The sequence below is a fragment of the Artemia sp. Qi Xiang Cuo genome, chromosome 10, assembly GCF_049724085.1.
Source record: "Artemia sp. Qi Xiang Cuo chromosome 10, ASM4972408v1, whole genome shotgun sequence".
NCBI classification, from domain to species: domain Eukaryota; kingdom Metazoa; phylum Arthropoda; class Branchiopoda; order Anostraca; family Artemiidae; genus Artemia; species Artemia sp. Qi Xiang Cuo.
Window position 1 is genome coordinate 23,840,161 of NC_142803.1, and position 27,120 is coordinate 23,867,280.

The following is a 27,120-nucleotide window of genomic DNA, read 5'->3' on the forward strand; positions in this document are numbered from 1 at the left end:
GGAGTTGGAATATTTCAATAGTGTTTTGTCGTGGTTTGCCTAGTCTCTGTTACATTCTTAAGATGTTTCAAAGTTCATTTTGGATGTTTTTCGTTACAATATAAGTGTTGGTATATTTCCGTAGTGTTCTGTAATAGTTTACCTTGTCACTGTTAAACTCTCTTGATGTTTCAAAGTTCCTTTTGGATTTTTTTTTCATTGAAATATAAGAGTTGGAATATTTCAGCAGTGTTTTGTCGTGGTTTACCTTGTCACTGTTACATTACCTTGATGTTTCAAAGTTCAATTTGGATTTTTTTTTTCGTTGAAATGTAAGAGTTGGTATATTTCAGTAGTGTTTCGTCGTGGTTTACCTTATCACTGTTACATTCTGAAGATGTTTCAAAGTTCATTTTGTATTTTTTCGTTGAAATGTAAGAGTTACAATATTTCAGTAGTGTTTTGTCGTGGATTACCTTGTCACTGTTACATTCTGAAAATGTTTCAAAGTTCATTTTGGATTTTTTTCGTTGAAATGTAAGAGTTGGAATATTTTTCTAAAGCAGGAACTTTTCCACGGAAAGGTTTGAGACTTACTCTTACTGCCTTGTAGCCAGTACTACTTCTACAAACATCTCATTTCAGCAACAAGCTGGCTGAGGTCAGCACAGCTAAGTACGCTCGTCCCTAACTCCAATCTTTTCATAGTTTTACTCTTTACCATCTCCTTGTGACATCTCATCATCCTATTCAGGGGTGAGCTGTTTTTTTTGGACCTAAATTAATGGGCGAAAAGGACGATCTTTGGCAATTTGTCATCTTTCATCTACAAAACGTCCCTTAACTATCCCAATCATTCTCTAATCATACATCTAGAAAATGGAATTGACCGATATTTTCCAAAACTATCCGTTGACAATTCCTCTTTAAAATATCTAATAGGTCCCCTTCAGTCTTCCGAAGCGCCTACGTTTCAGAACTGTTCTTAACCGCTGTCGCTTCTGTAGCTTCCAGGATCCTAGTCTTGGTTATCGATCCTATCTTCCTATTCTTCTAAACTTCTTTTAGTTATGAAAAAACACTCTGTGTCTTCACCCATGTAAAATTATGAAGAAATAACGTATAACATTTGTTTCGGACTGAACGAAATAAAAGTAACAGCAAAAAGAAGAATTACCTGCCCCGACAAACACCAGTCGGACACTTGTCTAGCCGACTACAAACTCCATCACATAGAGCACCAAGACGAACAAGACCTTGATATAGTAATACCAATTTCTTGAGTGAGGCTTTATCCGACAGTTCATTGCTCGTGGATTTGATCCCAAACTTCTCCTGAATTCTTTTTCTTTCCTATAAAATATAAAAAATGAGTTTATATTGAACAGAGCTTTGAATTGAAAATTATTAAACTCGAAGTTACTCCAGAAGCAATGATCAATGTCAGTGCCCTTTGAAAATCAACCCTAGCTTTGTTAATTAAAAAAAAACTTAAAGTTGCACGACACAGATTTTTGAAAGATAGCGGAAAAATCCAAATTATGATTCGCACGGAAGTTGGTCGTTGAATTATTTTCGCAGACCACACTGCCTTTCTTTGACGAAACGAGTACGAGTTTCAATAGGGATAAGTCCCTTATTAGACAGTGAAAAAATAAATACAAAAGTCCTGAATATTTCGAAGACACAGTCGGTCTTCATCATCAGCAGAAATACTAAGGTATTACAATTAACACAAACTATATTTATACAGAATATATGTAATAACTTCGGGATCACTGAAAATTACCAGTCCATCGGCTTGTAAGTTCTTTAACTGATTTCACTCAAAGTCTTGAGTTCCTTAATGTTGCTTAAATTTATGTTAAATTCTTAATATGGTTGGTACAAACTTCTTCTTCTTCTTCTTATAATTGTAAACAAAATGTTGCTGAATATATAATTCTTAGTTAAGTCGGCACAATCTTCTTTTTCTTCTAATTGTAAACGGAATGTTGCCAAATTTATAGTTATAAAATTGTCCTTTTCTGTCATCCTCTGACGCCTTTCTTTGACGAAACGAGTAAGAGTTTTGATAGAGAGAAGTACTCTATTAGACAGTGAAAAAACAAAGTGTTTTCCAGCATCCCAAGAAAACCAATAAGTAAAATATGACATTATATAATTTTTCTGTATTTAAGACAGAGCCACCACGGATAATTTTTTAGCCAACCTGATGACAAAATTTTTAGTTTTTCGAGGATGAGAGAGGGTATAGGCCATATTAATGAAGATTTATTCCCAGTTTTCTTCCGCTTCTAGTGTAACGGTTTTAGCAGGTAATGACCCCTTGTTACACTGTCTACATGGAGACATTACGCCACAATCTCCATCACTGGATTGATTTTTTATTTGCAACAAGATTACTAAGTAATGATCCCCCCAGCGCCCTGTATTCTTTATTACTAACATCCTGCCACTTATACTTCTTAATTGACTTTCCTGGGCAATTAAGGTTAGAAACTGGAATTCCCCATTTTACATACCTTTATATTTCTTGGGTATCAAATATTAGCAAGCTAATGCTTCCGATTTAGATCCAAAGAGGCTAGAACCAATTTCCGAAGAGTCAAATTTAGTTTTATTGGAAATGATGTTTGGGTTTTAAGCCAAAATAAAGACTTTTTTTTCAAGGTTCGTGAGACACACTACAGATCATCTTGGAATCAACGGTTTCATTTTCCAACTAATTCTGGAAGAGAGATGGAGAAAACAGAACTGCTCGTTTGGAAAAGAAAAACTTGAAATAAGTTTGAAAAAGAATACTATACACCACCTTACTAATTGTCGCAGCCGAGGGGTAAGGCCAAGGGTAACCTAGACTGTTCTATTTCAAAATCAGTAACCAAACATCAATGGCGTCCCAATTAAAGGTCCTTGGTTGCAAAAGGAGATATTTCCAGCCAATCTCTATTTGTTTTCGTCAAATGACACTAGCATAGACTGGTTAGCCTGGTGAACCGCATGAAGGATGCAAGACTTCATTTGATGCCGACACGGTCATTCCATATCATATCATACAATTATACAATTCTTGTTACATGGAAATTGATGTGTAAGATCTGAGTTTTACAGATCTGACTTTAAGAGGCAGCGATTCAGCCCCGTCCTTAAGATGGTTACGTCCTTAAGATGGTCGGAATGTATACTACTTAAATACACCTTTACCTTGGTCTCGAAATGAGTTGAATTAGAATTATTTCGAAATTTGATTACATTTCAGAGTTAAAATAATCCGTTTAGATATAAGACCATGTAGGAGAACAGACTTATAGCTTAAACATAGTAAAAATATTAAAAATAAATTTAGGTGGCTTTAAAATCTTCACTCAAGGGTTCATGATTCAGAACTTCTAATTCAAAAGTCTAAGTAATATACGTTTACCCAGGATTGCCAGAGGTCCAATTGCTCAACTAGAAAAACCGTTCTAAACTCTATTGGTTAAACTATAAATCCTTAACAATGTAAATCTACTCAAGTTACGTCTCTGTATTTGCCCTTTTTTCATCAAACCGATGACAAAGAATGTTTCACAAAATAAGTAGTAAGCATGTATAAGGTACAGATCCTACAAGCCTGAATATGTATGCCATGAATGTGTGTGCAGTTTCAACCGTATATGGCTTACCACGGACAGTCATCAATTACTACAGACGGTACTTGCCTTTCCAGACGGGTTTCTGAGGCAACACCTATTTTCTGGGCCAATCAGAGATGTTTCTACTAACGGTACTCCATATACGATAACTTGATTAGTGTAGTAATCGGATTCAAATGTAAGGAGTGATTGTCAATGTGGTTCATATTAGTAAGAGATTTGAATTCAGAGAAAGAACAGTTTATTGTTATTTGAGAGGATATTAGCAAAGAAAATGGGTGGTACGTTTAGACTATTGGAGCTTCATGGTGGTGTAGGTAGCGGCAATGGTACAAGGGCGAGAGTACCAAACATGGCAGTGGAAATTACACGAGGATGTAGACTAAGCCTTGAATGGGGCGATATGTATGCAAGATTGGTGATATCATTGAGCAAATTTAAAATGGAGGAGCAATTATGCTTTGCAGCGAAACTGAAAATTGTGCATATAAATATATTCAAGCCGCATTAGGTACACTAGTGAATTATGTCGAGGAAAATAAATTGAATCAATGATTATTATTTTTGTAATTATATTCAATAAAATTGTTTCTAAATCGAAGATATTTTTTATATAGTAGGTTAGCGTATATTTTTAAAGTAGAAAAAAGAATCCTGGTTAGTCTGAAGTTGGTTGTGAGAGTGTTAGGACTCTAAAAAATGGATAGATTTGAGAAAGAGAAAATAATAGGGAATCTTGTGTTTATTAAAAAAAACATTTGATTCTAGATGATGATTTTCTGGAGTTATCAGTTTAAAGGAAGACATTTTCTCAGGGAATGCTTGTCGATATAATGAAAACTGATTCTTCGTCATTAGACTATTGCATGAAGCTTTTACGTCATGGTCCAAAGGCATTTACACATAAAATATTAATCACCACAATACAAAATATTATAGTGGATTTACTTTTAAACACACACACTAGCTTAGAAATTTAAAACTAAGATTTTTTCACGAGAAATATGTTGTTCAAGGATGATTTAATCCTCGCTCTCTCCTCTCTATCCCACTCAGTTTGTTGATCGCAGATCGTTTTCTTTTTGGTGGTGAAGGCGTTAACACATGAAAAAATGTCCCATACATGTCAACTATGCGTGCATACACTGGGAAGATGGTCATCATGGAAGAATTGTACAATGATTGATGAGTAGGATGAAAAGAGCAGTTTATGCAACCCATGTAAATTGCATAGAGGATATGCAGTACAAATAAAAGGATGTAATTCGTGCCTAGAAGGGGTCCGTTACTCTCATCCTATAGGTCACCAACGCTCTAATTTCAAATTTCATAAATGTAATCTGTGGGAGAATACATATCCTGGTTTGATTGGGAAGAATCCTAAACGCGATTTTAGTTTATTGCTAAGAGATTGGTATCGTCGTTGATTTTGATTGTTTTGGGAGGAGGAGCCAGGTCTATGATTCAAATGTGGAACAACAAAAGAATTTGATTTCTACGTCATCGTTGTGACGACAATGGCTACTATGATTATAAGCCTACTGATTTCTATTTGCTGTTACGAAATGTGATTCACTACTTGAGGACACTGTATGTGACATTGCTTCAAATAAGCAAATTGAAACAAGCGATGTTTACAAAATGAATGAAAATAGTATCACTGACTATACAAAGAGATATGAAATAATTAAATTACAATGTAGTGTTGGAAATGAGACCCGTGTAATAGAACACATAAAAATCAGTTTACTGTAAATTCAGATTATCAACCTACTCTATTATTCCTTAAAGGACATATAAAGGTAGCACTAGAAAAAATCTATACAACAGAAGAGACGTTTTTATCATTTGTATGCATTATTAATCATTGCATTAATTTTTATTAATAAACAATTTTACATACATTTTTAGAACATTCTATTCGTAGGGCACTAAAATATATATTAAACACGTTTGAAAGTATATTTTCCACTAGGAAGTCGTTCAATCGAGTAAAGTCAAAGTAAATGCTCAGAAACTGCTTGTAGGTATAGCCAAAACAATCCAAAACAATAACAAAAAGTCCAAAACAATAACACCATTTTTTTTGAAAACATTGAATCGGTAATTCCATTTTTAAATAGTTGAGTATTATGATCTAGGGATTGCATTGTCAACTCATACAGAATTCTAGAGGATTTCTTATCAAACGATAGAGTGTTCAATGGAATTTCATTAAATTTGAACAAAAGGCTAGATAGACAACAAAAATTAAAATCAGGGGTGGGGGTGCAGTCCAGAAAAATCCAACGGCACTTGCACACTTCACAAAGATCAAAGCGAGTTTTGATGGGATTTCTCCATTGATAAATGATGAATCAGTATAACTGCGAGAGCCAGTGGTAATGTGACATTGATTAGTGATCGTATGGGGGACAAGAAGTTTAATGTTGTTACCATTGGCTCTTAGCTTTTCCACTGCCAATGCAAAAGAGCTCATAACCTGTTGTTTTTGAACATGAAGAACTTCCAAAGTGATAATGACATTTGCATCAGGTGCTGCAGCAGTTGTTTTTCTCAAAATAAAATTCAAAGGGGCTAGTTGTAACTTTATGTCAATCTTGACATTGGGAGGCAACCATTGGGATATAGTGAATATCTCATGATTTAATTTACCAACTAGATTATACTCCTGGGTCACTGCAGCAGTTAAATCACCGCCGGTATCAACACCTGATCTATATTCATAGCCCAGTGACTGTCCTCTCAACTCCTTATATGCCTTTGGTGTCATCATTATAAATTTTATGTAGCTTGCATAGTTAGATATATTTTTGCTAGTGCTCACCAATGTTCCGTTAATAAATTCATTAATTTGTTTGAACAAGTTGTGTATTATATAGTTTTCATAGGACAGGCCATCACCAGCACTGGGAGTTGTATTGTCTGACTTTTTCTTCACCACAACATTAAAATTAATAAATGTTGATGATAAATCAATGAAATATTCTTCATTGGAAAATATCTGAAAGTGTATATTTACCGAGAGGGGTTGTTGAGAAGGATATCGTTCATAGTAGACATACTTGACACTGACATCAACATTTTCAGAATTGAATAGATTCAATCAGGAGCTGGTTGGTGGATGCGATTCTTTGTGGGGGAGATATGTCATCTTAAAAGAAGAAATCCTTCTTTGATATAAAAATCTTTGTCTTCTTCTGTTTATTGGTCTTCTTCATTTTATTCCTGAAAGTCGTTGTTGATGTCCTTCGCTTCCCGCCTGAGTAGAGACTGATGAATGAATGATGACCACGCACATTTTTTAATCCTTTCCTATTTTGCTGAGATTTTAATTGCTAGCCAACGGCTCTAGCTGAAGATCTAATATTTTCTTTAACACTCTGGTTGAAATTTTTACCCGACCCCCAGTCCTGTAGTGTGGAGGCAGCAAAATTTCATGCGGTAGGAATAAGATATTTTCTGGCAAGGGGTAGTGCAGAACGAAATAGCCTAGAAAACCAACTACCAAGAGCATAGCCAGACATTGTAGTACGCCCCTTGTAATAGTCCAATCCATGACATATTTGACATGGACTCAGAGCACCAACATAGCAGTCGATATCAGAACAGACAAATAGATTTCTTCTATTGTTCATCTTAGGCAGTGACGATGGGTCGAAAATGACATGTAATCAAAGCCTAATTCAGTTCTTAGCGTTAACTGACATAGTTCCAAATATGGAGTGTTTACGGGGATATTGTGAAGGTGCTTTACATTGTAATGATGAATATGATCTTGATTGGTTTTTCGTTAAAGAACTCATACCAGAGGGACATTGCTATTGCCAACTCTGGATGTTTCAACAAATGAGGCTTGGAGAAATATACAAGTGTCGGAGAAAAAGGCTGGTGGGTACTCAGCAAAAATAATATTAGGGCTTCCGGCACTTTTACCATTGATCATATCAAGTTTAAAGCCAAGAACATCTTTTAGATTATCATTGAGAATAACCTTTTCATTGGCAATGGGTGAGCTAATGTATATCATCCCCTCTTCCTTTGAATAGTTGAAATGAAAGGCTCCTTTTTTACGAGCAAAAAATCTTTTACTGACTGAAGGACATAAATCATTCATACAAGTGAGTTTCTCGTATGGCAATTCAACATATTGATAGTCCAACCAATTGATCTTTTCAAATTTATGTTGTTCTCTAACGGTTGGTGGCCAATCATGGGGTCTAATTTTTATATCATATTTGCGATCTTTTCTCAGGATATCATAGGTATTTTTGAGAATACAGTCGACAAGAGCCAGTTCATACGCACCGTCGAATTTGATGGCGGGGGAGAGTTTCGTACAAAAATCGCGTGTTTTATTCAAGTCATTGTAGAGAGGATTGGAGACGTTGGACATAAATGTTAAACAAAAATCATTGGGCATTGTTATTGTCTTCAACACCGATCCAAGAATCAAAATCAGAGTTGTATCCTAGCCACTGAACAAGTAACTGTTTCTTGCCCCTGCGAGTACGATTCTTTAATATCTTTTCAATTTGATAGATTTCACTGGTGTTTTTAACTTTTTGTAGTTCATAGTCATAAAAGTCGCCGAGAATCTCTTCATCCTTTTTGCCTCGTAGACGATAAGATCTGAGTTTGGTGTCTAGTTCTTTTGCCACTTTAAAAAGTTCAGTGGACCACAAGTAATAGCCCTTTTCAAAAACATTAGTTGTTCATTTTATTCGAATAGTATCACCATCAATGATTTTTTTTCTGCGAAAACATGTTATTAGAATACTGTCTAAGAAAAATATACAGTGCATTTTGATCGGATTACAATGGTGAAGTTCTGTTGGGGTTGAGTAAAAAGACGATCTATGGGGTTGTTGATTATAAATCAACATAATTTTAAATAAATCATGAATAAAAGCAGGTGTATTTTTCAATGTACAATATCTTGAAATTAAAAGTCGAATAGTTCTTATCAATCGTTCGGCCAATGCAGCCTTTAGAGGACTATGATCATGATAGAGCATATTATTATATTCCATGAGTACTTTTCAATTTGTGGATTAACAAATTCACTACCCCGATCCGTTTGAATTATATGAATCTAGTTCCAGAATACTTTCTATAGCCTCAGCAACTTCAACACCTCTCTTTGTGTGCAAATGGATGGCGACTAAAAACAATGATTGCAGGTAGAATGTACTTGTATGGTGTATTATGACGCCTTTGAATCCCATCTAGAGTTAAGAAATCTGCTTGCATTATGTGTAGGGGGAAAAGGGCTTTAGTTTTTACATAATGATTAGAACGAATCCTATGATTTCCATGCAGAGTGTAACTTGATTTATTTTGCAGATAGTCTTGTACACTTTTTATGTGAACACCAGGGGGTTTGGAAAGAGTGGTGAGGGAACTTAAGCTTCTCACTTCACCAATATTTTCATAAACACGTTTCAGAACTTCAACCATTTTGAACGTAAACACGTAGTGTAACGTCCACTACCATTTTGTATACTAGTGGGTGATGGTGGTGACGTTGAGTTGATATCAATATATCTTCACTTTTTTCTAGCTATCAGCGGTGTGCTCCTCCTCATTGTCAAATCAATGTTTCCACTAGATGTTCTAGTATTTTCCAAGATTGATTTAAAATCTTCTTCTACTTCTTCTTCTTCTTCTTCATGTTTTAATGTTGTTGATGATGAAGAAGGACCATGTTCGTTTATTACTTTTAGAGTTTGCCTATTGCTAATATGGCTTTTGGGAAAGTTTAATGTATTTAGAAAGTTGTATAGATGAATGTCAAATGATAAAAGTCCTTTACGATTTGTAACCATATCATATATTAAATCAAGTAAATTATAGCTCTTGCCCTGATTTATAATTCCCTTCAAATTGCTATCAACTGGAATATGATCTTGACCAATTTTCATGAGATATGTTATGAGTCGTTTACTTTGTTCACGATATGAATGCGGCATTATATTTCCAATTCTCGACATTATTGAATCCGATTCCTCCTACTTTAATTGTATTCCAGCAGAAGCAGAAGAGTCCTGAGATGTTTTTTTTATCAATGACACTCACATTGCCACTGCCTCTCGCACGATAGGGCTTATGTTTGTCCACTCGGCGAAGTTCATCTTGAAGTAAAAGTAGTTTTTAATCATCGTCAATATTCTCATTGTCAATGAATTTACTCAGATTGTCCTCAAAGTGTTCCACGGGTAAAAGAGCGAGTTCTATTGGAGTCAATTTATAGGGTTTAGCCATCTAGAGAAAACTCTTTACAAGTCCTGCAATTATTGGTAGTAAAAGTGTAAAACAGCTACCGCCCGCTTGAAGAAGACGTTTCCTTTTAAAAATTTTTCCTTTTTTTATACAAGCCACTTCACGGACAAGGGAATGATGTTGCTTTGCCTGTTGCTTAACTACTTCTGGCAGTTAAACATTGCCCTCGGTTAAATTTAAAAAAAGTTCAGATATTAGATTTATGAAATCGTTGTCATTACCATGTTTGAATATGGCTTTTTTAAGTGGGGGGTTGTAAGTGCTTAGAACGGAAAATAAATGTTTATTTTCATGTAGCTTCTTCAGTGTCATGATGGCAACTAATAGCCTTTTTTACTGTTCACGGGGAGATATACTGTAATTTCATTGTCAAAAATATCTGTGAATACATGTAAATTCTCGGGCATATTTTGATTAAGATCCAATAGCATGTAGCCGTAGGGTTTATTAGTTGCCTAGTTGTAAGCTGGAAGTAGAAATTTGTGGGGCGCCGGGGTATATTTGTTTATTGAGAGTTATTAGCGAGCTAGAATCCTGAACAACACTGTAGATGATATAGTTGGTACAGTTCAAAGCAAGTTTTTGCATACATTTGCTCTGATGAAAGAGATTGTGTAGAATTAGAGTAACAGAAATCTGTTCATGATGAGAGCGAACAGTAAACAATTGTAGCATATCCTGGGACCATTGTTCAATGGATTCAGCTAAATCGTCAATAATCAGCCCAGAGTTTGGTTCAATAATGTCGAAAACAACAAGTCCCTGTACGAATTGTATCTGCACTAATGTAGCAATAGTTTTTATTTTATCGTATGACTCCTGCCAAATACTGTAGCAATAGAAGATTTTTTCGCCTTTTCCATAAACATTCTATTACAATTTTTAATTATTTTAGTTAAGAGTGTCGTTTTGCCTGACATTGATGGACCACACAGAAACGATCTGAATGATGTTTTAAATTGATACATATTGCTGTTCCCTTCAACAGCTCACCTGCAACTAACTGTAAAATATAGATGTCTAATGTCTAAATAATTTCCCTATTACTATTCCGTTCAAGAATAATAATAAAAAAATCAATAAAGAATCATATTTTCTTTTATTATTATCATAAAAGCAGCACTTTACAAATAATGCAATTAGAAAAGGCACTTAAAAAAATATACATGATTTTTTTTATTTATTTGTTTATAGGAAAAACATAAAGATAAACATTTATTAGAAATAGGCACTAGGAAAAAAGCACTTACTCTTTAATAAATACACTTAAGATTTTTTTTTATTTATAACAAAAAATTACAACATTTATTTTAAATAGGCGCTAGGAAAAAACACTTTTCTTTATTAAACAGTACGTTTAAAATAATATCACATTTTTTATTTACAACAACATTTTTAATTTGAAATGGGGTCCCCCACCCCCCGGTGGCGGCCGTTGCACCGATGACATTAAATAACTCTATATACTAAAAATCACGAAGAAATAACTCTGCCTTGCACAAATAGAAAATTTATTGATTTTGATATAAAAAAAATCTCAAAAACATCAAGCAAACCTTGTACTAACACCCACCCACCACCACCCACCTTGTACCATTAAAGAATTTAAGTTACTTTTTACAGACCGTGTTGTTTTCTATACTCTACAAATTAAACTCGGTCTGAAATTAAATAGTGACCGTGTGGTGGATCCTAAAGTAAATAATCTTTGTCTGATATGGCCGACATGGCGTTTTTCTCAGCTCTAACTGTTTTGTTTTGAAATTGTAATGAGCGAATCTCCATGACTTTCCCTGTTGGGACTAAACTACTTTCCACAAAGTTTCTATAAACACTCATATTGAAATAATTTTTTACAAAGTGTGTGGGCACCCCCTTACAAACTTGATTGATATCCTCGTTGTGCGTTTCCACACAGTATACCTTCGGCCCAGGAAATGCACCACTGGATATCAGATCACTTCCCGTTTCAGATTTTAGCATTAACAATTGATTTGGGGCCTGGCGTTTCACTAGCTCTTGATAGAGAGATTCATTCCGGTTTGTGCAGTCCATTTGTGAGCTAATGTACTCTCCATTTCCAAATCATTCAACAAATTTTCAGTTTTAACTTTTAAAAGGAGTGAATCAGTGTCCTCATAATACACTTGAACTTTAATTGGCCATTGTACCTTGCTTACATTATAATAAAATGAACATATGAGTTTTTTTTATATTTCTGTTATTGCACTCCCGCATGCAATATTTTTATTTAAAATAATGTTTCATTTCTTACGATGTAGGAGCACCATATTAGAGTCTATGACTGTGAACGATGTGAAGTTCGGATCCGCAATGATTTGAGCACAATCTTTGGGGTTGGTTACAATGTCACAGTGACTTCTGTTTCGTACGCTTTCGCACATTCTACCGATGGCTGACTCAAAATGAGTATATAGATTTCCTTCTCAACCTTCGTTTTCACTTTTGAACGTTTACTGACAAAGATATCATTAAACGCTTACAGATGTAGGTCTTTTGATCAAATGAATTAAAAAAAAACTTTCCGAAAAAATATTTTCAAAGAAAAGTAAAGGCGATTTTAAACTTAAGCTCAGGAGATATGAATACCTGTTAAAATTCAAACTCAAAACAACCAGAAATTACTATTAAAGAAGAAATTTAACGCAAAACGAACAGAAATGAAATAAACAATCATAGCAAAAAAAGTACAACAATTAATAATATAAATGAATAAATAGGTTTTAGAGTGAGTAAGGCTTCGAGTGAATATGAAAATCAAGCTTAAAACGAAAAAAAATAGTTTGCTATTAAAGTATAAATAAAACTTGAAACGAACAGAAATTCAATAAACAATCAATGCGAACAAACATACAATATATGCTAATGTAAATGAGTAAGTAAATCTTACAACGAGTGAAATTTAAATTGAATATGCAAATCAAGTTTGAATCAAATAAAAAAACTACAAACAAGAGCTTGGGTTTCGCCTCACTGCAGAAGCCTAAAACCTACTGCGTCATTGGCGCCTTGCTGAAAACTATATGAGTCTTGAACAGTCTTGGAAAGTATAAACAAAATCAAATTATTAGATATATATGATATTAATTGTTGAAACATCCATCAGTTCAAGATTTTTTCACTGTAATTTTTATTTTCATTTTCAATGCTGTAAGAACTGAAAAAGAATAAATTTGTAATATAAGAGTAATTCATTGTCAGTGAAGCGCCAATGACGCAGAAGGCTTTAGGTTTTTGCAGTTAAAGAAGGGGGCAGTATCCAAATTTTGTTTGTAGTGAAACTATATTTGTCTTGACCAATCTTGGAAAGAACTAATAGATTAAACTGAATATTTGATGTATAATGATATTAATTGCTGAAAGCTCATCAGTTCAAAATTTTATTGTAATTTTATTATTTATTTTCAATATTAAGTACAAAAGAAAACATTTGTAATATAATTCTTTTTCAGTAAAGAACAATGGGCAGTAAAGAATAGGACAGTAAAGGACAATGAACAATTCAGTAAAGAACTTATATATGAACAATGGACAGCTTGCAAAACTTGTTGACAGCGATTGGCAACAATGAATGGATTGAAAAATAGCTCCAATAAGGGTGTTTTGACCACTTCACTTGCTGACACAAAGGGATCATGACTGTTTGGAATTGACCTTAATAGGATTTTGTGTGCCAAAGCAATTTTGCATCTATCACAGAGTATGTACTGTAACCTAATAATTGGATAATTAAAATAGATTTACTATGTGTTCTTCCCATACAAAACTTTACCTTATTAAAGTCTTTGGGGTGGGGGCTGCGTAGTTGGCAGAAGGAAGAAAACTTTAGCGCAGACAGTAGGAGAGGGGGAGGGTGAGGTTGGAGACTCATCCAACGGGGCGGATCTCCACCGTTCCCAATTTTGGAGATTAGACAGACTCATTGGGCTGTAGAATGTTGGACCGTTTGAGTTGTGGAAGACGTTAAAATACTCAAAAATACTTTATATTTTTAGTTATTGCAGGATAGAATTTAATAGATTATGGAATGGTGAGCCCCCTGGCCCATCATTTGGGTGAGCCTCAACTCATAATATGCAATTTTGATTAATTGCTCCGTGTTCTGTGCATATTTTATTCTATATAGGTTATTTTGAGTCATACTTTTATCGCATTACGTTCATTTTTAAGCCTTGGGATAAAAACTGAAACCTTAGCGAAAACAGTAGTGGGGGGGGGGTAAGTCTTCCCCCTCACATGCATAATTGAGCAGCCACAGAGAAAGTAAAACAAATAGAATTAATCTGTCTTTTGAAAATATCTTTTTTCAAAAGACACGAACAAAATCGTCTAAAGGAAGCTGAAGTGCTATCTCTGACATTTCCGTTGATTCTTTATTCCCGTTACTTCCAGATATAAAACTTAGAATATTTTCGAATGGATTTAGTCGTCCCCTCCCTGAATAATTCACATTTGGAAAACCCACCCCTGGGAAATTCCTCCACCTCAAAGAACATTTTCTTATCCTGCTAATGATTCCTCCGCGTTAAATTCCACCCAGCAGAAATTTCCCAGCCGTTGAATATGCTCCCCAAACATATTCCCCTCAGATAATTTCGGATATTCATAAAAATTGAAGCTGAAATTTCTACTCAACTTTTTAGGTCAGAAGCAATGCTATATTGTTACCTAAGTAAACAGCCATAAGGGTTCAATTAATTAATACTTATTTATTTTTCCAGGGGCACTTTATGCGGAAGAGGTGGTCGCATAAACTTTGGTACGGGGTTCTTTGAATTAAAAATTAAAATTTATAGTGCCCTTACCCCAGGGGTGGATCCAGGTTTTTTTTTTTTGGGGGGGGGGGCAAAATAGGTTGATCCGCTAAACTTGCGTTAGGAGCAAGTTTAATTAAAGCAATCTTGCGTTAATTAAGTAAATTACATTACTAAATTCTACGCGAGGGGGGTGCCCCCCTCGCTCCTCCCCTGGATCCGCCACTGCCTTACACTCTCTGTTTCTTTCCTTGTTAGGGAGGAGAGCAGATGCCTAATAGGTGTGTGTTAATACCAAAACATTCTAACTCTCATTGGGCCTTCAGGTATAAACAGAATTTGTTCAAAGGGAGGGGTGAGGAAAAAGGGCGTGGGGGCGGTATTTGCCCTTCGATCGATTTTTACTCGTAAGAGGTGGACTAGAACTTCCCATTTCCAATCAAATGAGCCCTCTCTGAAGTTTATACGAGAATCCTTTCCTGCCCCAGTACCCTGGGTTTTTTTTGTCGACGCCAGAGTTTTGTTACTTAACGTTTAAACTATTTTTAACAAAATTTTTATCTGATGCATTTAGGGCGTGGAGGAGGGGGGGGGGGGCTAGTGGCCCTTCAATTGCTTTTGACTCTTAAAAAGTGAACAAAAACTTTCAATTTCCAATCAAATGAGCCCTCTCTAAAGTGTATACGAGTATCCCTTCCATAAAAAATAATACGAAGGATTCGGAGAATCCTTAAATTACAACCCTTGTCTTGAGGGCTGTGGGGGAGTTGTCATCCTCAAAGACCTAATTTCCAGACCTTAAAACTACGTCTAATAAAATGGCTTTCTCAAAATTTTGATTGGATGTGTTTGGGGAAAACGTGGGCGTGAGAAGGGGGTTAGTTGCCCTCAAATCACTTTCGACTATTAAAATGGGCACTAGCCCTTTGAATTTCAAATCGAATGAGCCTTTTTTGAAGTTTCTTCGACAACGCCTTCTAGAAAAACCTTATATGCCCCCAGGGCATAATTTAAAACCCTTGCCCTAAGGGTCATGGGGGAGTGTCCTCCTCAAAAACATATTTTCTATCTGAAAATCAACTATGCTCAACAAAATGGCTACCTCAAAATTTTAATTGGATGTGTTTGGGGGACTGATGGGCGTGGGGGGGGGGCTAGTTGCCCTCAAATCCCTTTCGACTATTAATAAGGGCACTAGCCCTTTGAATTTCGAATCGAATGAGCCTTTTTTGAAGTTTCTTCGACAACGCCTTCTAGAAAAACCTTATATGCCCCGAGGGCATAATTTAAAACTCTTGCCCTAAGGGTCATGGGGGAGTGTCCACCTCAAAAACTTATTTTCTATCTGAAAATCAACTACGCTGAACAAAATGACTATCTCAAAATTTGGATTGGATGTGTTTGGGGGAATGATGGGAGTGGGGGGGACTAGTTGCCCGCCAATCACATTCGACTATTAAAAAGGGAACTAGCCCTTTGAATTTCCAATCGAATGAGCCTTTTTTGAAGTTTCTACGAGAACGCTTTCTATAAAAACCTTATATGCCCTCAGGGCAAAACTTGAAACCCTTGCACTGATGGTTGTGGGGGAGTGTCCTCCTCAAAGCATATTTTCTATCTGGAAATCAACTACGCTGAACAAAATGGCTATCTCAAAATTTTGATCGGATGTGTTTGGGGGAATGATGGGCGTGGAGGGGGGAGGGCTAGTTGCTCTCCAATCAATTTCGACTATTAAAAAGGGCACTAGCCAAATGAATTTCTAATCGAATGAGCCTTTTTTGTAGTTTCTACGACAACGCCTTCTATAAAAACCTTATATGCCCCCAGGGTATAACTTAAAACCCTTGCCCTGAGGGTTGTGGGGGATTGTCCTCCTCAAAAACATATTTTCTATCTGAAAATCAACTACATGAGGGGCGTGGGGGGGGGGCTAGTTGCCCTCTAGTCGCTTTTGACTATTAAAAAGGGCACTATCCCTTTGAATTTCCAATCGAATGAGCCTTTTTTGAAGTTTCTAAGACAACGCCTTCTATAAGAACCTTATATGCCCCCAGGTCATAACTTAAAACCTTTGCCCTGAAGGTCGTGGGGGAGTGTCCTCCTCAAAAATATATTTTTTATCTGGAAATCTACTACGCTGAACAAACTGGCTATCTAAAAATTTTGATTGGATGTGTTTGAGGAAATGATGGGCGTGGGGGGGGATAGTTGCACTCCAATCACTTTCGACTATTAAAAGGGCACTAGCCCTTTAATTTCCAGTCGAATCAGCCTGTTTTGAAGTTTCTACAACAACGCCTTCTATAAAAACCTTATATGCCTCCAGGGCATAACTTGAAACCCTTGCCCTGAGGGCTCTGGGGGAGTGTCCTCCTCAAAAATATATTTTCTTTCTTGAAATCAACTACGCTGAACAAAACGGCTATCTCAACAGTTTGATTGGATGTGTTTGGGGGAATGATGGGCGTGGGGGGGGGAGGCTAGTTGCCCTCCAATAATTTTCGACTATTTAAAAGGGCACTAGAACTCTCGATTTCAAATCGAATGAGCCCCCTTTGAAATTTCTGCGACAACCTCTTCCATATGAAGTACCTCTTGGAAAAAACATAATAATAATAACACATTGGAGTCGTATGGCCTTTACAATAGGCAATGCAACAGCTTTGGCTCTGATTGGAGGGGTCTATAAATTTTTGTGACGTTGAAACCATTGGACACCATCCATCTGTATAGTACGTGATGAACAACGAAATTCTGTTTCGGGTTGAGGTTAGCAATAAGTTTTTGCTTTGATTGCACCCAGTGCATACTCCCATCCTCTACTAAAGATAAATTGTATTGACTCAGAGATTCCCTACCCATCGGTCTATTTATGCACCGGAAAATAATGGCTTTTACCGAGTCATGGATTTCCATGGGTATTTCACCGTCAATTTCAAAAAACCATCCCTGTGCCCCATTCTCCTCAACGGTAGCAATGTTGGGGGAATTTGAAGCAAAAGGATCGTTAAGCCTTTTCTAAATGCCACATGGCAAACAGTAGTGAGACATCGCCTACGGGTAAATGGAATAAATGTCCAAAAAACTGAATCTGACTTTTCATCGGTGTGCTGTCCGGTCGGATCAATTTTCATGATACGATCCCCATGAAAAACATACCCACCTCATATTGATCTCTCTAGAAACAGATGCTGATCCACGTCGGTGATCAGATCTATTTCTTCTTTGCTGATTTTAAGAATCAAGTCCATCACCGGACGAGGAGTGGAAAAATAATGCCCTAAATTCAACCCAAATTCCCCATAGATTTTATCCGTATTTTTGCAAACAATGTCCAGAAGAGTCAGTACATCACTAGCCAAGGACAGTTTACAGTAATCCCTTCCATTTTTACACCCTCCCTTTGCCCAAACCCTCTCTGCAAATTCTTAGTCGCCAGTGGTGCACTGACTGCCCGTAAGGGAATTGTAAAATTCTTCGATAGGCGGTAATGACACCTCATCTCGCCTCGAGGCAGAGTTGTAGTAATCATATGCGTACATCCCATTACACGTTAATAAATCATAGATTTCATCATCGGGGAAGCGCTGTTTAAGGAGGGGAAAACTATCAAAATTGTCGCTATTCTTTACCTGAATCAATTGACTTTAAGCCTTGGGGAAAAACTGAAAGAGTCTAAAAACTGATTTTATTCAGGTTCGTGTTACCCTTGTCAACTGTTTTCCACATAGATTCTAGCAGCAGTAGCTTCTCCGATTATTTGGGTATGATATTATAAGAAAAAGAACCATCTCTCCATGCGTTATCTACAACTCCCCCCTTGGCCATGCGGGCCAACGCCGGTAAAATAAACTTTAAATCATAATTGGAATTTTGTATAAAAATCAGCACAAAATATTGTTGACTCAAGTTTATATTGCACGATTGATGTGCAACCGCTCTAAAGTTACTCCCACCCGATGTAATTTCCTACCATAAGTAATTATGGTCTATCACATTCCTCTTTCCCCCATTCACACCGTTTAAAGATAGTTAAACGGTAAGTACGAAAAAGATCCGTTGTTTTGTTAATACAAGAATAAAAAATATCTAACTCGCCATAATTCTTTTGAAGTTTTCCATTTAAAAACGAATAAATTCAACAAATATAACTATCTGTTCAAACTGTTTTTTCAAACTGGTACTGAAAAACTAATATCACCTTAATTTATACAGAAAAAAACCCGATTATATTACCTCCGGGTCAAAACTATTATTATTACAAAGAGACCACCTCTAAATAAGCAATATGAAGATCTATAGTTTTGGCTATTGAGCCTAAAAAACATGTCTGACAAGTCTTGTACCGTCTGTAGTAATAGATGACTGCCCCGTGGTAAGCCATGTACCCGTGAAACTGCACACATATCCATGCCTCAGGTTTGTAGAATTAGTATCTTATACATGGATATATGGAGTACCGTTAGTAGAAACATCTCTGATTGGCCCACAAATAGGTGTTGCCTCAGAAACCCATCTGGTAAGGCATGTACCATCTGTAGTAATTCTTTTTCAGTTCATCAATCATCATCAATCATTTTATTAATACTAAACTCTATTACAAACATAAAGAAAAATTATTTGGCCCAAGAAGCTAACGAGTTTATTTATTAAATTGGCATCTTTTTAGGTTGCATTGGTTAATTCATAGTTATTATCTATTCGTTTTGAGTTTGATTTATTGTACACCTTATTTCCGGTTGTTTTAGGTTTTGTCATCGTTCTTTACTTTTTTTGGCGGAAAATAATTTTTTCATTAATTTCTGTTCAGATTTTTAATCAACAGAGTCTTATCATCTGTTAATTGTATGAAAGTTTCTGAACTTTTTTTCGCTTTTCTGCTTAAAAAACCAAGCGTTAGGTTGCAATTGGGATCTCAAGAAAACGTAAATATTTTGTCAAAACATTTGACCAGCCTTAATTTTTCGCAAATATTTTATAGTTGCATTTTTACGGTAGAATTTAGAATGGTAAACAGCAGCATTAAACCCCAAAATTAGCAGAATTCATTCCGTATAGGAGGGGGTTGCCTCTTCCTCATCCCCAACCTCCCCGTCGTGGTCGTAGAAACTTCAGAGTATGCTCGTTCGATCGGAAATTGAGGGTTCTAGTCCTTTTTAGAAGTCAAAAGTGATTGGACACCAACTATTCATTGTGGGGGGGGGGGGGAGGGGGGATTTTTTGTAAATTTTACCGAATCGCTACCTGATTTATGCTGAATTTTCTGCAGAAATAAGAAATTTTGCTAAATTTCTGCCGATTTTGCAAAAGATCTTCCAAGGTTTTCGCCGTCTACGAAAGTTTTACCAAATGCCAAAAAAGTTGGAGGGGGGGAGGGAGAGTTGTGCCCCCCCCCTTCAGGACTTCCCTGCTTAGAATATCTGATTGTCATTTTGAGGTGCCTATTTTGTACTTCCTCTGTGGCTGCTCATTTTTGCTGCGTGTGGGAGCATTTTCCATGGGGGTTAATTTTTGGGGGGGATTTTCTGCCGAGGAAATTTTAATCGGGGTTTAATTTTCAGCGGAGGGGAATTTTCCGTGGAGGAATTTTTCAACCAAGGTGAATTTTCTGGGGTAGTTTTCACGGGGGAAATTATATGGGGGGAATTTTCCGGGGGATGTTTCCCGAGAGATGTGGTGGCTTCCGTAAAAAGCCATTCTACCAAAAAAAGTAAAATTAATACGCAAATTTCGGTTTAATTATTCATGTACGGTGAGCCAAAATCAAAACCTGCATTAATGAAAAATCGGTAATAAATTAAATAAAAAAACAAGCTTTTTTAACTGAAAGTAAGGAGCGACATTAAAACTTAAAACAAACATAAATTATTTCGTATATGAAAGGGGCTGTCCCCTCCTCAACGCCTCACTCTTTACGCTAAAGTTTGACTCTTTTTCACATCTCTATTTTTTAAAACAATAAAAAACTTTAGCATAAAGAGCACAGGCGTTGAGGAGGGGACAAATCCTTTCATATACGGAATAATTCCTGTTCGTTTTAAGTTTTAATGTCGCTCCTTACTTTTAGTTAAAAAAATCTTGTTTTTTATTGCATCGAGACGAGACATATCAGATTAAGATAGGATCGAGGAAATTTTCGTAGAAACTTCGAAAAGGGCTCATTAGATTGGAAATTGAAGGGGCTAGTGCCCTTTTTAATAGTAAAAAATTTCCCGAGGGCAACTAACCCCCTCCAACGCCCACAATTTCCCCAAACACATCTACTTTAAATTTTGAGATAGCCATTTTGATTAGCGTAATTGAAAAGTCCAGAAATTATGTATTTGAGAATAACAACCCCGTCACAGCCCTCAGGGCAAGGGTTGTAAGTCATACCGTGAAGACATATAAGGTTTATATAGAGAGGGTGATCGTGAGAACTTCGGATGGGCCTCATTGGCCTGCTAATCAGAAGTTTTAGTGTCCTTTTTGAGATTCAGAGTGATCGGAGGGTGGATACCCTCTCCCCACGAACCATGTATTTTCCCAAAATGCATCCAATAGAAATTTTGATATGGCCATTTGTTGTCGTAGAAACTTCGAAAAAAGCTCATTCGAATGGAGATTGAAAGGAGTAGTGCCTTTTTAATAGTCAAAAGTGATTGGAAGGCAACTAGCCCCCTCCCATGCCCACCATTTCCCCAAACATATCCAATCAACATTTTGAGATTGCTATTTTGTTCAACGTAATTGAAAGGTCAGTAAATTATGTATTTGGGGATGGCAACCACCCCTCCACAGCCGTCAGGGTAAGGGTTGTAAGTTATGCCTTGGGGGCATATAAGGCATACATAGAAAGGGTGATCGTAAAATCTCCGGAATGGGCTCATTTGATTGGAAATCATATTTTCTAGGGCCGTTTTTAAAATTCAGAGTGATCGGGGGGTTGATATCCCCTCACCTCATATTTTACCGAAATTCATCTGATAGAAATTTTGAAATGTCCATCTTTTGTCGTAGAAACTTCGAAAAAGGCTCATTCGATTGGAGATTCAAGGGCTAGTACTCTTTTGGATGGGTACCCCCGCCTGACGAACCACGTATTTTCCCAAAATGCATCTGATAGAAATTTTGAGATGGTCATTTGTTTTCTTAGAAACTTCGAAAAGAGCTCATTCGATTGGATTTATTTGAGGATTAAAACCCTCCCCAGAGCCCTCTGGGTAAGGGTTGTAAGTTTTATACTGAAGGAATATAAGGTATATATAGAAAAGGCGACCGTATAAACTTTGGAGAGGGCTCATTCGATTGGTAATCAAAAGTTCTAGTGCTCTTTTTAAGATTCAGAGTGATAGGAGGGTGGGTCCCCTCCCCCACATCTCGTATTTTCCCGACATGCATCTGATTGAACTTTTGAGATGGCCATTTGTTGTCATAAAAACTTCAAAAACAGCTCACTCGATTAGAACATTGAAATTTTTAATAGTCAAAAGGGATTGGAGGTTAATTGACCCCCCTTCCCACGCCCATCATTTCCCAAAACACATCAAATCAAAATTTTGAAATAACCATTTTGTTCAACGCAATTGAAAGGTTTTGAAATTATGTCTTTGAAAATAACCCCCCCCCCATTCCTCAGGGCAAGGGTTGTAAGTTTTACCCTGGGGGCATATACGGTATATATAGAAAGGTTGGTCGTATATACTTTGGAGGGGGCTCATTGAATTGGTAATAAGAAGTTCTAGTGCCCTGTTTAAGCTTCAAAGTGATCAGAGGGTGGATAATCCCCCCCAAGCCCCGTATTTTCACGAAATGCATCTGATAGAAATTTTGAGATGGCCATTTGTTGTCGAAGAAACTTCGAAACAGACTCATTTGATTGGAAATTCGAAATCGAATTCCTTTTTATTGCTTAAAAGGGGTTGGAGGGAACCCCCCTGCTCCCATCAATTCCCAAAATACATCTAATCGAAATTTTGAGATAGCAAATTTGTTCACTGAGGTTAAAAGGTCTGGAAATTATGTATTTGACAACCCCCGTACCTTCTTAAGACTAGAATACAATTTGCACTTTACGGAATATAAGAATGGCTGTGGATTGTCAGTTTAGTATACATATACTCTAATGTATATATTAGTATAAGTATACTCTAAAGCTTAGATATGTATACTTTAGTGTACGTATAATCATACAATAATTAACCGAGTCAAACTCAAAATAGGTAAAACTTACCTTGCCCTTCATGTCTCAAGGGAGAATTCCTAGTCTGGTTGATTCATCCTTTTGAAACTTAAACTGCAGAAACTATTTTAGTCAATTTTTTTCTGGCACCTTGACCATTGATGTTGGGAAACTTCATTTGTAACCAATTTTTGATATGCTCCCTTACCTCACAGCAGCTTGCCACATTAACTACACAAATTCAGTGAGGCTGTACCTACAGCAGATGAACAGACTTGAACATACAAGCCCAACACTTTTCCAGTCTTTTGCAAAAGGCTTACACATTGTGAGAAGATCGAATAGATTTTGGGCTGGTTTATCTACAGAGCTCATTGGATTGGAAAATGAAGGGGCTAGTGCACTTTTTAATAGTCGAAAATGATCAGAACATAACTAGCCCCCTCTGAAATTATGTATTTGAAGATAAGAACCCCCACAGCCCTCAGGGCAAGGGTTGTAAGCTATGCCCCGGGGACATATAAGGTTTATATAGAGAGAGTGATCGTATAATTTTCGGAGGGGGCTCATTGGATTGCTGATGAGAAGTTTTAGTACCCTTTTTCAGATTCAGAGTGATCGGAGGGTGAATACCCCCTTCCTACAAACCACGTATTTTCCCGAAATGCATCTAATAAAAATTTTGAGATGGTCGTTTGTTGTCGTAGAAACTTCGAAAAGAGCTCATTCGATTGGAAATTGAAAGGACTAGTGCCTTTTTAATAGTCAAAAGTGATTGGAGGGCAACTAACCCGCACCCACGCCCAACATTTCCCCAAACATATCAAATCAACTTTTTGAGATTGCTATTTTGTTCAACGTAACTGAAAGGTCTGGAAATTATGTCTTTGGGGATGGCAGCCACCCCTCCACAGCCGTCAGGTTAAGGGTTGTAAGCTATGCCCTGGGGGCGTATAAGGCAAACATAGAATGGGTGATCTTAAAATCTCTAGAATGGGCCCATTTGCTTGGAAATCATATATACTAGTGCCCTTTTTAAAATTCAGAGGGATCAGAGGGTTGATACCCCACCCCACCTCGTATTTTCCCAAAATGCATCTGAGAGAAGTTTTGAAATGTCCATTTGTTGTCATAGAAACTTCGAAAAAGGCTCATTCGATTAGAAATTCAAGAAGGTTAGTACTCTTTTTAATAGCTGATAGTGATTGGAGGGCAACTAACCCCCCTCCTCTGCCCACCATTTCCCCAAACACATCCAATCAAAAATTTTGAAATAGCCATTATCTTCAACGTATTGCAAAGGTTCGGAAATTATGTCTCTGAAGATGACAACCTCCCTCAGCCCTCAGGGCAAAGGTTGTAAGTTATGCCCTGAGGGCATTTAAGGTATATATAGAAAGAGTGATCGAATAACCTTTGGCGGGGGTAATTGGATTGGTAATCAGAAGTTCTAGTGCTCTTTTTAAGATTCAGAGTGATTAGAAGGTGGGTCCCCCACCCCACACCTCGTTTTTTCCCGACATGCATCTGATGAAAATTCAAAAACAATCCCCCCCTACAGGGCAAGGGCTGTAAGTTTTGCCCTGGGGGTATATAAGGTATATATAGAAAGGTTGGTCGTATAAACTTTGGAGGGTGCTCATTGGATTGGTAATCAGAAGTTCTAGCGCCCTGTTTAAGATTCAGAGTGATCGGAGGTGGACTATCCCCGCCCACACCTCGTATATTCCCAAAATGCATCTGATAAAAATTTTGTGAACGCCATTTGTTGTCACAGAAATTCGAAAAAGGCTCATTTGATTGGAAATCGAAAGGGCTAGTGTCCTTTTTATTATTCAAAGGTGATTGGAGGGCAACCAGCCCCCCCCCCCTGTTCCCATTAATTCCCAAAACACATCTAATCGAAATTTGAGATAGACAATTTGTTCAGCGAGGTTGAAAGGTCTGAAAAATTATGTCTTTGACAACCCCCATACCTTCTTAGGACCAGAACATAATTTGCACTTTACTGAAAAAAAGAATGGCTTCTGATTGTCAGTTTAGTATACATATACTCTAATATATATATATATATATTAGTATACATATACTCTAAAGTATAGATATGTATACTTTAGTATGCATATAATCATACAATAATTAACCGAGTCAAACCCAAAACGAGTAAAAATCACCATGTCCTTCATGGCTCAAAGGAGACTTCCTAGTCTGGTTGATTCATTCTGTCGAAAGTTAAACTGCAGAAACTATTTTAGGTAGGTCAATTTTTTTCTGGCACCTTGACCATTGGTGTTGGGAAACTTCATTTTTAACCAATTTTTGATATGCTCCCTTTCCTCGCAGTAGCTTGTCACAACAACTAAACATATTATGGCGAGGCAGTACCTACAGCAGATGAACAGAGTTGAACATACAAGCCCAACACTTTTCCAGTCTTTTGAAAAAGGCTTACACGTCGTGAGAAGATCGAATAGATTTTGGGCCGGTTTATCTACAGTTTTTGTCATAGAACAAAAACTGATGAGAAGTATGAAAACGGTAACCGGTTTGACATGAGGTAGAGGAATGACGGAAGTACAGGGACTTCAGTGATTAATGGGACGTCAAGCCTGTGCTCACGTTAATCTTATGATACAAGAACTGACGGATACTTCGTATCACAAAAGTAACAAACAAAAAGAGTCAAAGACACACAAACAGTTATTGGCTTTGTCGAGTAGTCCTCTCTTTTCGAGGGTGATCTGCAAAGACACACAAATAATTACTGACTCTGTGGAGCAGTCGTCTCCATTCGAGGGTAATCTGCTATCGCTTCGAAGTCTTGACACTGGCATGACTCCTGCAGAAAACATGAATGCCGACAAAGCGGTGGAAGTCGGGAAAAAGATTCTTGACGAAATGGTAGGAAAACCTCTGAACGAGCATTCTTTCAAACGAAAGTATCAGGCAGTCCTTATGACGGCGAAGCAAAACTATGGGGGGAAAAAATCCACCGCTTAGAAACTTCATTGCTGTTTCAGCGTCTTCTAACTATATAAAAAGACTTAATTTGGACGAAGAATCTTCATCTAAATATTATCTTTGCTCCTATCCAGCGTCACTTTTAGATGATCCTGGCACGTTCCAAAAGCCAAGTAAACCAGAGCTAGCAAAAGCTATCAAGCGAATTTCAGAAATTGATACTATTAGAGAAAAATATAGTCTGAATTGCACCTCTGTCTTGGAGTACAAGTGGTTGGAGGGCAACTAACCCCACTTTCATGCCCACCTTTTCCCCATACACATCGAATCAAAATTTTGAGATAACCATTTTGTTCAACGTAGTTGAAAGTTCTGAAAATTAGGTTTTTGAGGATAACAACCCCCCCCCCCCCACAGACGTCAGGGCAAGGATTATAAGTTATGCCCTGGAGGCATATAAGGTTTTCATAGAAAGCGTTGACGCAGAAACTTAAAAAGGGGCTTATTCGATTGTAAATTGAAATGGCTAGTGCCCTTTTTAATAGTCGAAAGTGATTGGAAGGCAACTAACACCCCTTCCACGCCCACCATTTACCCAAACACATCCAATCAAAATTTTGAGATAGCTATTTTGTTCAACGTAGTTGACAGTTCTGGATATTAGGTCTTTGAGGATGATAACCCCCCCAGAGACCTCGAGGCAAGGGTGATAATTTATACCTTGGGGGCATATAAGGTTTTTATTGACAGTATTTTCGTAGAAACTTGAAAAAGGACGCATTCGATTGGAAATTCAAAGGGCTAGTGTCCTTTTTAATAGTGGAAAGCAATTGGAGAGCAACTAACCCCCCTCTCAAGCCCACCTTTCCCCCAAACATATACAATCAAAATCTTTAGATAGCTATTTTGTTCAACATAGTTGAAAGTTTTGGAAATTAGGTCTTTAAGGATGATATCCCCCCGCCCCCCACAACCCTCAGGGAAAGGGTTGTAATTTATGCCCTGGGGGCATATAAGGGTTTTATAGAAAGCACTTTCTTAGAGACTTCAAAAAAGGCTCATTCGATTGGAAAATGAAAGAGTTAGTGTCCTTTTAAATAGCCGATAGTGATTGGAGGACAACTAGCCCACCTCTGAAGCTCACCATTTCCCCAAACACATTCAATCAAAATTTTGAGAGAACCATTTTGTTCAACATAGATCAAAGTTTTTGAAATTAGGTCTTTGAGGATGAAACTCCCCCCAGAGCCCTCAGGGCTAAGGTTGTAAGCAATACCCTGGGAGCATATAAGTTTTTTTTTATTTAAAATGTTGTAGAAAC

The 27,120-nt window shown here is 37.0% G+C and overlaps 1 protein-coding gene across 1 annotated transcript in view; it reads right to left on the minus strand.

Moving 5' to 3' along the window:
* Positions 1 to 27,120, minus strand: part of LOC148947602 (uncharacterized) — an 89,353-nt gene that overhangs the window by 56,714 nt on the left and 5,519 nt on the right. Inside the window, exon 2 of the mRNA XM_089095317.1 lies at positions 1,157 to 1,332. Coding sequence (XP_088951443.1) covers positions 1,157 to 1,332 — 176 coding nt within the window. The remainder of the gene's footprint in view (positions 1 to 1,156; positions 1,333 to 27,120) is intronic.